Source organism: Cololabis saira, chromosome 24 (genome assembly GCF_033807715.1).
Source record: "Cololabis saira isolate AMF1-May2022 chromosome 24, fColSai1.1, whole genome shotgun sequence".
NCBI classification, from domain to species: domain Eukaryota; kingdom Metazoa; phylum Chordata; class Actinopteri; order Beloniformes; family Belonidae; genus Cololabis; species Cololabis saira.
Window position 1 is genome coordinate 22316267 of NC_084610.1, and position 13734 is coordinate 22330000.

The window sequence follows — 13734 nt, forward strand, 5'->3', positions numbered from 1 at the left end:
AGAAAGAAAGAAAGAAAGAAAGAAAGAAAGAAAGAAAGAAAGAAAGAAAGAAAGAAAGAAAGAAATGAGTCAGAAAGAAAGAAAGAAATGAGTCAGAAAGAAAGAAAGAAAGAAAGAAACAAAAGAAAGAAAGAAATGAGCCAGAAAGAAAGAAAGAAACAAAAGAAAGAAAGAAATGAGCCAGAAAGAAAGAAAGAAACAAAAGAAAGAAAGAAAGAAATGAGCCAGAAAGAAAGAAAGAAAGAAACAAAAGAAAGAAAGAAATGAGCCAGAAAGAAAGAAAGAAAGAAACAAAAGAAAGAAAGAAATGAGCCTGAAAGAAAGAAAGAAAGAAAGAAAGAAAGAAAGAAAGAAAGAAAGAAAGAAAGAAAGAAAGAAAGAAAGAAAGAAAGAAAGAAAGAAAGAAAGAAAGAAAGAAAGAAAGAAAGAAATGAGTCAGAAAGAAAGAGAGCTGATTTATGGTCCCGCGTTACACCAATTGGTGTAACGCGGGACCATAAATCAGCCTTTATTCTGGCGAGGTTGCAACAACGGGGAAAACGAGTGATAACGTACATTCACTGAGTGAATATTATGAAAGTAAAATATATATTTCTCGCTAGAAATGTAAGAAATTTTTCTAGCCCTCGGTCAGCTAGTTAGCATCTGAAAACCCTCGCTCTGAAGGGCTAGATTCATAACCACTCGCCCTCGATATGACCACTCCCCCTAGGTGAAAAGAGGAATTGAGACACCACTACCCACACGGGAACGCACAAAATTTAGGGGAAGGGATGAAAACGAGGGGTAGGGGGAGTATTGGGACAGGCCCTTAATGTGCATCAGAATACTCATAAAATCATCAAATCAAACAGGACGACGGTGCTCTGAGAGATTAAAATAGTTTTTTTATTCTTTAACAAAACAGCATTGTATCAAAAAGTGAACAGCGAACTCGTCTCCAGCTTTTCCCTCGGACCTGGAACTCCAACACACGAGGGGACGACGACAACGGAGGACTGGACTGAAGAATCACTGGCCCTGCAGAAGCACAGGCGTTAGTCTGGGCAGCTAAAGGACAGCTCGTGTACGAAACCGACTTAAAAATGAACCTATTTAACAGAAAACATGATCTCATTAGCAGCAACACGTCTCAAAAATGAAACGGGGACAACAAAAGTCTGGAAAAGTAACCGGTCCGGATCAAAAGTACCTGAAGGAGCATAAGGATCGTTGCCGAACAATAAAGGAGCATTTCAGAGACGTAGAGATGGTTCAATCTCCAGCAAACTACGTCAAATAAATGTGGAAAAATCTCCTGAAAATGTTACTAAAATGCTAAATTGTGAAGACTTTGAGATTCAGAGAATCAGGAGGAAGGTCAAATCTCGATGAGACCCTTGGACGCATCAAAAGTACCCCCATTTCCACCAAACCGGTTCCAGACTGGTTCTGGGTCAGTGCTGAGTTTGACCAACAGCAATAGCAAAACTGGGAGACGGAGACATTTTCAGATAAGAATGAATCTGGATGCAGCAAAGCATCATGGGAGGAGGAGGAGACAACAAGGAATGGGTATTGTTAAGAACCTTACAATTCGATTCGATTTTGATTTTTTAGGTTTTGATTCGATTCAATATTGATTTAAATGCTTCGATATCGATTCAGTAAGACGTAGAAATACAAAAATACCTGTTGCCAGAGCCGCCGCAAGGGGTGTGTGAACCATGCGACCGCACGGGGCCTCGCGCTATGGGCCGTTTTCTTTTTTTTCTCTTTTTTTTTCCTTTTTTCCCTTATAAATATAAACAGTCACGTTCCATTACAGACCTAAATGTGTACTAGTCTGTGCATATCAATAAATATATGTGCAATGATGCGCGTGTCTGTTGTTCAACACAACTGATCAGACCAAGCGCAGACACAAGCTGCTCTGATCCAGACGGTGGAGTTGGAACAAACTGTCACACAATGTTGAGAGAACGAGACAGATTCAGGAAATTTCCATCAGGGGATGAAAAAAGAAAAAAACTAAAGAAAATGGAACAGTTTAATGCCTCTCTGAAAGGCACGTTTGATAAATTTGTTACAAAAATCACTGATCCGACCGGGTCTCAAGCAGCCGTGGGGCCCCGCCCTGAGGCAGTCCAGGCACATATTTTTCGTTTTTAATTATTTAGCCTCTATAATTTGAGAAGATTACGACTTATATGCATAAGCATGTTGTTAATGTGTTAATTTATGGGGCGATTTTGTTTTGTGTAGAACTAGAATGAATCACACACTGTATAATGTCAGTTGAGTTAGGCCCCAATGTCACTAATATATGTCGCTCTCAGTAACAGGCTGATTTGATTCATTATTTGTGTGTGAACAATGTTGTAATAAACAGGCATTACTATAAAAAATATCTTGACTTGTCTTGTCAATGCAATGCTTCATAATGAAACGTGTGTATGTTTTTGTATCCAGTATTTTGCTAATTGGAGAGTTAAAATTGCACATATAGACACCCAATCCGACCCGAAAAACCCCAAAATTGGCCCGGCCATTTCGCACAGGGCCTTGCAAATCTCCCAGACCGCTCTGCCTGTTGGCAATTTTTCATTATTTTTTATTTTCATACCTATAACACGTGGCATGTTACTTCACATATAGAAATGAACTGAGCAATTAAACTTAGCAGCACCATAATGGCTCACTTGTGCATTTGTAGTGTAGTACAAAAGTAAAAAAAAAAAAAAAACACATGACAGTTCTGTGTCTACATCGCGTATCGTGGTTCAAGTGTGTACCATCTTCTTAAAACCTTGATTTTCCACAACACTGTACAGTCGAAGGTCCTTATAAATGAAGACGGCCACGGACTCCGTTATCTTCTGTGTGCGGACAGATCTTGGCGGTAGTTTGCAGAGAAAGGCTTTGTGGAGTTGAATCTGTTTTGGGTCAACAGTTTTAGCCGTAGCTTGTTGCAGGGAATCCGCATGGTGTCGGCTTAAAGGGGACCTATTATGAAAAACATGTTTTTTCTTGCTTTAACATATATAAAGTGTTTTTTTCTTGCTTTAACATATATAAAGTGGTCTCCCCTCAGCCTGCCAACTCAGAGAAGGAGGAAAGAAACCAGATTCTGCAGTGTCTGTACAGCCGCCCGGATGAGCCGTCCAGTGTGATGTGGATCTACGAGCCGTTTAGATTCTGCTCCCCAAAGTTACGTAACGACGGGAGCGATTTATATCGGTTGGCCTCTGATGCGTGAAACCACGCCCACAACTAACTCCACCGGCTGGAGCTTCCTCCATTTTTTTGTAGCGGTGTATCGCGTCATTCAGGCAGCCAATCAGCACAGTCCTCATTATCATAGCCCCGCCCACTCAGAATCCTGCATAGATAATGAGGTTAGAGAATGGGAAGATAAAGACATGGCTCAGAGGCTGAATTTCTCATTTATTTAGCAAAAACAATCAAAAGCTTGTTTTTAAGACATTCAAAGCCTGTTTAAAATAGGTATTAGATCCATAATAGTTCTCCTTTAAGTGGTTCCGCAGGTTTGTCGTGTTGCTGTTGTATTTTAGTTCTGTCTGGCTCAACTTACACACCACCCTACTTTTGTCCGTTTCTCGTGTTCCTTCTTTAAATGGGAATTCAAAATGAGTCCAAACATCTGATCTGAAAGATTTTCCGCTTGCCATCGTCGCCATTTTATTGTTGTTTGGTCGCGTGCAGCCACCGTCCACGAAACGCGAATCATAAGAAAATGTTGCGCACAGCGCCCCCAGTGGCCAGGAGGTGAATCGATTCAGAGGCTTTGTTTAATCGATATTGAGTTAGGGCGGGGATAAATGCGATGCATCGATTTTTCGATATTTTTACCCACCCCTAGAGACAACCTGTCTTTTAGAGATGTGTCCACAGAGGAGCTACGTGGACCAAGTCCTATTAGAGCAGATACCTGGTTGTTGCTGCAACTTTCATGCAAAAGCAGCAACGTAACTGACGTGGCTCCCATTAGCACCCGAGCTGTGGAAAAACAAACCAGTTCTCAGCTGGTTCCCAGTTGAAGGAGTTGTGAACCAGAACCAGCCCTGGAACCGGTTTGGTGTAAAAGGGAACCCCCCCCGTGTTGCGTTGGTACCTGCTGGGCCCCCAGGTCCTCCAGGGTCTGCTGGGCGGCCGCCCGGAGCCCGGGGTGCCCGCTCTGCGTGAACTGGGTGATGCGGGCGAGCAGGCCCGGGTCCAGCTGCACGTCCTCCTCCAGCAGCAGAGACTGCAGCAGACGCAGACTGTGGAGACACACGTCCAGCTGTCCGTCTGACGGACGGACAGATAGAGCAGAAACATTAATAAACAGATAAATACCAGCATGTACGTCCAGATTGTGTCGTGGGGGGGGAGGGTGGGTGATTTTGGCTCCAGGGGGCCGTGTTCTCTCACCGTCCAGCAGCGTCCAGATCAGAGCCATCAGTCCTTTGTTGTCCGTCATGTACTTCAGTCCTTTCACGCTGATGCTCACGTTGTACAGAGCCATCAGCATCAACCTGCAGCAGAACCAGCACCGTGTTACCTGCAGGGGGAGAACCCAGAACCCACAACCCAGAACCCAGAACCCTCCCCCGACCCCGCCCTCCCGTCTGCAGGGAGACATCCATCTACCTGGGGGGAAATCTACCACAAATCTGCACAAAGATGCTAAAGTCCACCTCCGTTTCAATGAAACCACCGCAGAACCAATAGTATAAACATTGAGATGGTTGATTTACTGATTTACATCATTATAGATTTACAGAAAGAGCTTCTGTACGTCGACCTACGGAGTGAAACTGTGGAACAGCCTGAACATGGAGATAAAACAAAGTCAAAACATCACAATTTTAAAAAAGATACAAAGAAACATTCTATTCAAAATAAATATGCGATGTTTTTATTTATTTTTAACTTTATTGTCTTTATTTTTATGTCTGAATGGTACAATAATTTAGTTGTAGGGATGGGGCTCCGTTGGAGCAAGACATGTGAGGGTTATTATAGGTGTTTATCCTATTTACTATGTTAATTCAAATCTCTTGTATGTAATTATTTTGTGAAAATTGAAAAAAAAAACAATAAAAAGACCTTTGAATAAAAAATAAATAAATACATATGCGAATAAACATGTAGATATGTGCCGTATTTTCCGCATTATAAGACGCACCTTCAATGAATGACGTATTTTAAAACGTTTTCCATATATAAGGCGCACCGCATTATAAGGTGCACTAAATATCTGGTAAAATACCGACTATAGTGGCTGGGGTTGAGTTACGTATCTACCTGATGGAGCTGCGCTACAGGAAATGCTACAAAATCCTACAGCAAATGCAAAAAAAAACAAGAATAAAAGTACCGTATGTCAAACTTTATTAACAAAATAAAAACCAGCTTTGCTCCGTCTCGTCAAAGTCTCCATTATGTGAGTCAGCGTGGCTGCTGTTGTCTTGAACGTCTGTGACGATTCCTGACGTTTTTAGCGCCGTTACTTCAGCAACACCAACTACATTACCCACAACCCCCCTGACTACAGTAACAGAAATTACCGTAATGATCATATATAAGACGCACTGCATTATAAGGCGCACTGCCGGTTTTTGAGAAAATTAAAGGCTTTTAGGTGCGCCTTATAGTGCGGAAAATACGGTACATTTATTAATATATGCAGATATATAGATGTATATTATGGATATAGATATGTTATATGTAGGTATGTATATAGATATATTGAGTTATATTATAGGTACAGTATTTATATATCTCTATTAATATATACTGATTTATAGTTATATGTAGATATGTCGATATATAGATTTATAGTAATTTTTATGTATATAATTGGAGGTAAATATATGAACCAGTATGTATAGCATATCTACTCTTATATAGTTATTCAAGTATATTGTTATATCATTGCTGTCTATTCTTCTCTATTATATTGTAGTATTATAGTAAAGTAATGATAATGTAATACTATGCATTATAATTACTTTTATTATTACATACATACATAGTAGCACAACTAAATGCTGGGCGTTTGTTTTGTTTTCTTTTGTTTGCTTTGATTTGTTTCGATCTTGACTATATTTATATATACATATAATTGAGTATTATATCACTGTATTGAACAGTTATTAAAGTAGTTATGTGTGTTTTATAAGTAAACTTATTGAAACTCGTCTTGTTATATGTAAGAATGTGTGTAAGATTCAGGGGTAGGACTCTATAAGTGTTTACTTCAATCCTATATACTGTATATATATATATTTATATTCTGTTTTTTCACTTTTTTGTACTCTTTTTTTTTTAACATGCATGTTCAAAATAAAATCTTCACATCAAATCAAATCAAATACGTGTTTTTGCTTTGAGTCACGTACACTTTGAGTTTGGGGAAGACTCCAGAATCCATCAGCTCCAGGAGTTTGAGCAGCGTGTCCAGGAGGGCGTGGCCTGAGCTGGACAGGAAGTCCCGCCCACACGGCACGGCCGCTACGTCTGGTTGGGGGAAAGTGAGGAGAGGTTAGCTGATGAACCTGTAAAATACAGCCGTGTTCGGTGTAAACGGGGAGGAGAACTCACTGGTGATGGTCCCGACCAGAGCCAGCACAAACTGGTGCTTGTGGGAGTTCTGGTCCTCGGCTTGAGTTTTCCCGCCGTCGTGTTCGTCCAGAGACTTGAGGAAACTCTCCAGCGTCTGGGCGGCCACATCCAGGAAAGCCTGCAGCTTCCCCTGATGAGCAAATACAAATGTTCATCTCTCTCAGGGATTAATGCTGAAGAAATGCTGACAGACGGCCGGAGAAGAAACTAAATGAAACAAAATTATGACTAAATATCGTCAACGAACCTTTATCACCTGAGGAAAACGAGACGAGACGAAAATGCTGGTCATGTGACGATAACGATAATTAAATATATAATGCAATATTGCAGACGGATAAAAACGAGACTAAAATGTAGATTACAAAATAAAAACACTGAAATGTGTCTTCATTTTCGTTGACCAAAACGAGATGAAATGGATTTTCCGATTCTAAATCGATTCTCATATTAATTACTAAAAATCGATTTGTATGTCTAAAGATCGATTTTTTTTCATCATTACAACTTTTGGTATTTTTTTTGTTTATGCTCAAAAAAGGAATTTTTTGTTGGACACGAGCAAAAGTAGTGCCATGTTTTTGCCTTTAAATATGTTTAAAGGTATGAAAACATTAAAGTTTTCAGTTATCATTGCTTTATATACTTTCTTGGGGTTAAAAAAAACCAAATAACGCTTTTAAAACCCAAATATTAGCAATAGCCCGGTTTGCACGGCCACCAATAACCAGAATTTGCTCATATTCCGGTTTTTAAAAACCCCAATATGACGCCTGGGTTACTCCTTTTGAAACCTGAATATTGGGTCATGTAAACGCCTAACGGAATATCCCCATCAAACGGAACAGGAATTTGTTTTCTGCTCATGTTCTGTTCACAAGAAATCTTGGTCTTTTGAGTCCAGGAAGTTCTTATAAACACAGAGAAACCAAGACCAGGAGGAGACTAATCACTTCATAAATGTAATGAAGGATATGAACATTTCTGCATTTGTAGACGGTAGAAAGTACCGGGATAGAAGATTTACAAGAAGGTGAGTGAAAAGTTGCGCGAAGCAGCATTTGTTTTGAATTTGGATACAGGAAGAAGAAGCGGAAATGACGGGAATTGCGTCAAATTTAAAACTGAAAAACACAGAAAAAGGAAAAAATAAAAAAACGGAATGTGTGAAAAACTAAAACCGATTTCATCCGTCTCCGTTTCCTCCCTGGATCTGTTTGATAATTCTGACCCACATGATGTTTCTGTTTCAGTTCTATCAGCATTCTGGGAGCTGATTGGTCCTTACAGCATCATTAGCTGCAATACTTACTGTTGAATCTCAATATAATACTAGTAGTAATTAGTGATGCACCGAAATGAAAATTTGTGGCCGAAATCTAAACCGAAAATAATAATAAACACTTGGCCGAATACCAAACAATACCGAACATGGTTCTTCAGCAGTTTTTCATTTATTTTGCCATTTTTTTCACCATCAAAGAAAAAAATCTTTTACAAAATTACAAGGTAGAAAATATTTATTGAACATAAAAAACTGAGTATGTTTTAATTTCCAGCATTATGTTGTTTTGGTTCCACCTCCTGGTGAATGTTGGTAAAATTCTTATGGGGTTAGTTTTTGGTTGGCCAACGATTTATGTTTGTGGTGCAACAGTTACAGAGCGGCCAGTCTATTTCCTTATTTTACAACGCCGTTATTAATTGTTAATTTTTTCCCACTTATTCCACCGAACACCGAAAGTGTTTTTTTTGCCATTTTCGGCCGAACAATTTCGGTTACTGAACAATCGGTGCATCACTAGTATTAATATGTTGCATAACTACACAGTCATATAATTCATGCAACAGCTCAAAAAACAGTTTTAATAACACTAACCCAAATCAATATCGGAATCAAATCGGATTAAATTGTGATAATTGATTCTGAATCTTAAGAATCAAATCGATTCTTGACACTTGAGTGGATCCCCAGCCCTGGGTGTGAGTGTAACTGATTATTGGGACTCACGTCGGTCAGCCAGAGCGCGACAGCGGCCTCCCCCCCCGAGCAGCTCCACAGCAGGTTACAGGCGGCCGATCCCAGGCCGGAGCAGAACTCCGCCTGCCTCTGCAGCTCGGTGCCGCTGCGCCACAGCTGCTCCCGCAGCAGCAGCTTCTCCTGCAGGCAGCAGAGCCGTCGGTCCGACCACAGGGAACAACGGTTTTCTGGGTGAAAACTGCACGTTTTGACCCCAGTCTTGGGTTTCTCACCTCTCTCTCCTTCTGGCACTCGGCCTGAGCCGCGTCCAGCCGGGACTGGAGGTGCAGGCACTCCTGTCGCAGCTGCTCCTGCCCCTGCAGGAGACGCTCCTTCTCTGCACACACACACGCCGGCGGCGGGATGAGGTGACGCTCGCTCAGGCCACGTCAAAGTAACAATGATTTAAACTCCTCTACACATCGCTGCTCTTGTGTAGTTCCTTGTTTTAATTAAGACACGTGTGTCCCAGTAAATCTGGCGTAAAAGTAACACAGCATTTCATACTAACAGTAAAATACGGTGGTGGTAGTGTGATGGTCTGGGATGGTTTTGCTGCTTCAGGACCTGGAAGACTTGCTGTGGTAAATGGAACCATGAATTCTGCTGTCTACCAAAAAATCCTGAAGGAGAATGGCCACGGTTACATGAAGTTTTTAATTCAGAATTAATTATTCTGAATTAAATAATTCCGAATTAAACTATTTTCCTTCGAGTTTACATGGAAATAGTAATTCCGAACTGAGGTTTACATGGAAAACACGTTTGGTCTGCTTTATCCAATTCCTCTTAAGGTCTGGGGGTTGGGAAGGTTCTGATTGGATAGGGGGCGGACCGGAAGTTAAACTACAGGAAGAAAAACAAACTTAGCCGCTACAACTTGGAAAAGCTCACAATTTTAATGTTTCCTGTTTCCATCTGTTCTTTTAATTATTTCCAGGTCCTCCAAGCTATTTATTAAATAAATGGTCTCTGCTCTTGACCAGCGTTTACTGCTGCTGCATCTTGAAACTTTGTTTGGAAAACCAGCCCAGCGCAGAATATAAGCGTCATGGAGACAGACGGGGGAGGGAACGAGCAAGAAAGACCGGAATTAATTTAAAGAGGAATGAGTGTTTACATGATCGCAGAATTATTCTATTCAGATTTAAAATCAGAATAAACCAGCCACTTTTCGGAATTAAGTTTAATTCAGAATGGCCATTTTCATTCGGAATTAGGTGTTTACATGGTAATTTTTACTCATTTTAAATCTGATTTAATTTTAATTCTGCATTAAAGACGAATTAAACTTCCCATGTAAACGCACTCATTGATCCAAAGCACACCAGCGAGTCCACCCCTGAATGGCTTAACAAAAACTAAATGAAGACTTTGGAGCGACCTGAATCCGGTTGAGAATTGCTGTGGCCTGACCTTAAAAAGGCGGTTCATGCTCAACAAACCCTCCAATGTGGCTGAATTACAACAATTCTGCAAAGATGAGTGGGCCAGAATTCCTCCACAGCTGGAAAAGACTCATTGCCAGTTATCACAAACACTTGATTGCAGTTGCTGCTGCTCAGGGGCCCAAACAGTTATTAGGTTTAGATCAGGGGTCGGCAACCCAAAATGTTTTAGAGCCATATTGGACCAAAAACACAAAAAACAAATATGTCTGGAGCCACAAAAAATGAAAAGTCTTGTATAAGCCTTAGAATGAAGGCAACACATGCTGCATGTTTCTATTTTAGTTACAACTGGGGGAAGATTTTTTTTTTCATTATGCACTTCGAGAAAAAAGTGGAAATGTCGAGGAAAAAAAGTCAAAATTTCGAGAAAAAAGTTGAAATGTCAAGATTAATATTGAAGTACAATCTTGATAAAAAAGTCGAAATGTTGAGAAAGTCAAAAGTCAAAATTTCAAGAAAAAAATCAAAATGTCGTGATTAAAAAGGAAAGGAAAAAGGAAGAAAAAAAGGAAAAAAAAAAGAAGAAAAAAAGGAAAAAAAAGAAGAAAAAGGGAAAAAAAAGGAAAAAAAGAAGAAAAAAGGAAAAAAAAGGTCAAACATTTTTGAAAAAGCTCCAGGAGCCACTAGGGCGGTGCTAAAGAGCCGCATGCGGCTCTGGAGCCGCGGGTTACCAACCCCTGGTTTATGGGGAATCACTTTTTCACACAGGGCCATGTAGGTTTGGATTTTTCTTTCCCCTTAATAATAAAAACCTTGATTTAAAAACAGAATTTTGTGTTTGTGTTATCTTTGTCTAATATTTAAATGTGTTTGATGATCTGAAACATTTAAGTGCGACAAACATGCACAAAAATAAGAAATCAGGAAGGGGGCAAACACTTTTTCACACAAGTGTAGATATTGTTTAAGTTTGAATTCTGAAGTTCATCATCTGGATGGAGGGAAATGTGTTAAAGAACCAAGAAAAAGAGTGGTATTAGGGGGTAAAACAGGACGTATTGGGAGCGTACTTGTGTCTGCTCGTCGAGCTTTGTGCAGCAGGCTCGACAGGTCGCCGCTCAGGATCAAGGGCAGGAACTCCCGAAGCTGCATGACTTCTGTGGTTAGTTTCTCCAAATCCCTTTTCCTCACTCTGACAAAACCATCCTGAAAGAAAAATAATGCAAAACAAACACACTCACAGATTTATCACAGGAGCCGCTGAGTAAAAAGAACAGAGTAAGAGCCTTTAACCTGCTTGATTCAGGAGACACGAAGCCCCGAGCAAGAAACAGCGTTAATGTTTTAGATCTGCGCGCTTGTGGAGTCTGTTTCATGTGCTGCATCAAGCAGCATTGCTAATGCCCGTCTCAAACTCAATCTTTCATCTGCGGTTAATCCAACAGCGTTGAATGTTTCAGTATCGGCTGCTGCAGGTTTGGGTCCAGCTCAGGTGTGAGGTGGAAATCCTTCGGATGATTGATGAAACTTGCACGACGGCCTCCTGCTGGGACTCGGGTCATCAGGCCATTTTTGAGAATTTCAGCAAGTATTTTTTCTATTAAACGTTCAATTTTTCCATTTTCCACAGAGAATTAACTTTTATTTAGCCCCCAACAAACTTCCTGTAGACCTGAGTTCTGCTCAAACTGTCAGCTCCTTTAAATCAAGGCTAAAAACATTAGTTTACTGAAGCGTACTCTTAAATTAAATACTTACCTGCTGCACTCTACTGCCCTTACTTTTTAACAACTTGTGCTTTTTGTTATTCTACCTCTTTTCTTATCATTTTATTGTTATTTACTGCTTAATTGTGTCTTGCTGCTTTTAATGTTGATGTAAAGCTGCAGAAAAGAGCAATGAGAATTACAGGACTGTCTCAGAAAATTAGAATATTGTGATTTTCTGTAATGCAATTACAAAAACAAAAAATGTCATACATTCTGGATTAATTACAAATCAACTGAAATATTGCAAGCCTTTTATTATTTTAATATTGCTGATCATGGTTTACAGCTTAAGAAAAACTCAAATATCCTATCTAAAAAAATTAGAATATTCTGGGAATCTTAATCTTAAACTGTAAACCATAATCAGCAATATAAAAATAATAAAAGGCTTGCAATATTTCAGTGGATTTGTAAAGAATCCAGAATGTATGACTTTTTTGTTTTTTTAATTGCATTACAGGAAACTTTATCACAATATTATAATTTTCTGAGACAGCCCTGTATACACAACGCAGGTTACCAGGATCACACTAATCAATTATTTCTACAATTAAATCACTGAAATTTCTGGATCTTGTCAGTTTCAATACAGCACAACTAACTAATGTTCAAAGCAAAGAATAATTAATTACCGGGACATTTACAGGGGATATTTTTTGAAAGAGAGGAAGCTACAACCTGAGGGGACAGTTTAATTTTAAAGTTCTCAACAGACGCACAAAGCTAAAACAAAGTCAAAACATATCACAATTTTAAAAAAGATACTAAGAAACTTTTTTTTCAAAATACAGATGCGAATAAACATGTAGATATGTACATTTATTAATATATGTAGATATATAGATGTATATTATGGATATAGATATGTTATATGTAGGTATGTATATGGATATATTGAGCTATATTATACGTACAGTATTTGTGTATCTATATCTCTATTAATATATACTGATTTATAGTTATATGTACGTATGTCGTTATATAGATTTATAGTAATTTTTATGTATATAATTGGAGGTAAATATATGAACCAGTATATATAGCATATCTACTCTTATATAGTTATTCAAGTATATTGTTATACCTTTGCTGTCTATTGTTCTCTATTATACTGTAGTATTACAGTAAAGTAATGATAATGTAATGCATTATAATTACTTCTATTAGTACATACATACATAGTAGCACAACTAAATGCTGGGCATTTGTTTTGTTTTTGACTATATTTATGTATACATATAATTGAGTATTATATCACTGTATTGAATAGTTATTAAAGTAGGTATGTGTGTTTTATAAGTAGGTTTATTGAAACTATTGTTATATAGAATGTTATATTTGTATTCTGTTTTTTTTTTACTTTTTTGTACTCTTCTTTATCATGCATGTTAAAAATCAAATCTTCAAATAAAATCAAAGCTCTTTGAATTACCTTGTGTTGAATTTTGCTATACAAATAAACTTGCCCTGAATTAAACAGCGTTCCTCAGAGTTGCACAACTTGATCACATTTTAACAACTGATTTTATTTATTGTGCTTTCTGTTCAATCTGAAAATCATGCTTTATATTTATATTTCTATAATGTGATGTTTTATTGTCTCTGTAAAGTAGTTGAATCACCTTGTTGTTCGACTGTGATCTACAAATAAAGTTTTGAATTTACATTAATTGACTTACCAGCATCTACCAGGAAATGTCATGGTATTAAAAGCTTAAAAGAGAATGTTATAACCAGACACTTTATGGTTAAATAAGATCAGGGCAGGTGTTTTTATCATCTGTCTCACCTTTGACCCCTGGTTCAAATCCAGCACTTTCCCGCCAAATAACGCACTCATCTTCTGGCCAAAGTCTTCTTAAACGTCGGTAGTAAACTCAGCAAAGACTGGGAAGACTGTGCTTTAAAAGAATAAATGAATTAATTAATAACTTATGACAGAGCT

At 38.7% G+C, this 13734-nt stretch overlaps 1 protein-coding gene across 1 annotated transcript; it reads right to left on the reverse strand.

Annotated features, from left to right (window-relative positions):
- Positions 1–888: 888 nt before the first annotated feature.
- hsf2bp (heat shock transcription factor 2 binding protein) lies at positions 889–13689 on the reverse strand. The gene is made up of 9 exons (XM_061716012.1): positions 13579–13689; positions 11091–11226; positions 8863–8966; positions 8621–8770; positions 6589–6739; positions 6387–6504; positions 4414–4517; positions 4115–4290; positions 889–1020 (listed from the first exon to the last, which is right to left on the reverse strand). Exons 1-9 carry the CDS (start codon positions 13627–13629, stop codon positions 1012–1014), a joined length of 999 nt encoding a protein of 332 aa, XP_061571996.1. The 5' UTR covers positions 13630–13689; the 3' UTR covers positions 889–1011.
- Positions 13690–13734: the final 45 nt, after the last annotated feature.

Bases quoted from the DNA above. Each gene is read 5' to 3' on its own strand.
- hsf2bp (XM_061716012.1), bottom strand. From the start codon at position 13,629: ATGAGTGCGTTATTTGGCGGGAAAGTGCTGGATTTGAACCAGGGGTCA. The intron at 6,740-8,620 runs GTGAGTCCCAAT...TTTGCTCATCAG, and splicing joins TCGCGCTCTGGCTGACCGAC to GGGAAGCTGCAGGCTTTCCT. The intron at 4,291-4,413 runs GTGAGAGAACAC...TCCGTCCGTCAG, and splicing joins GATCTGGACGCTGCTGGACG to ACGGACAGCTGGACGTGTGT.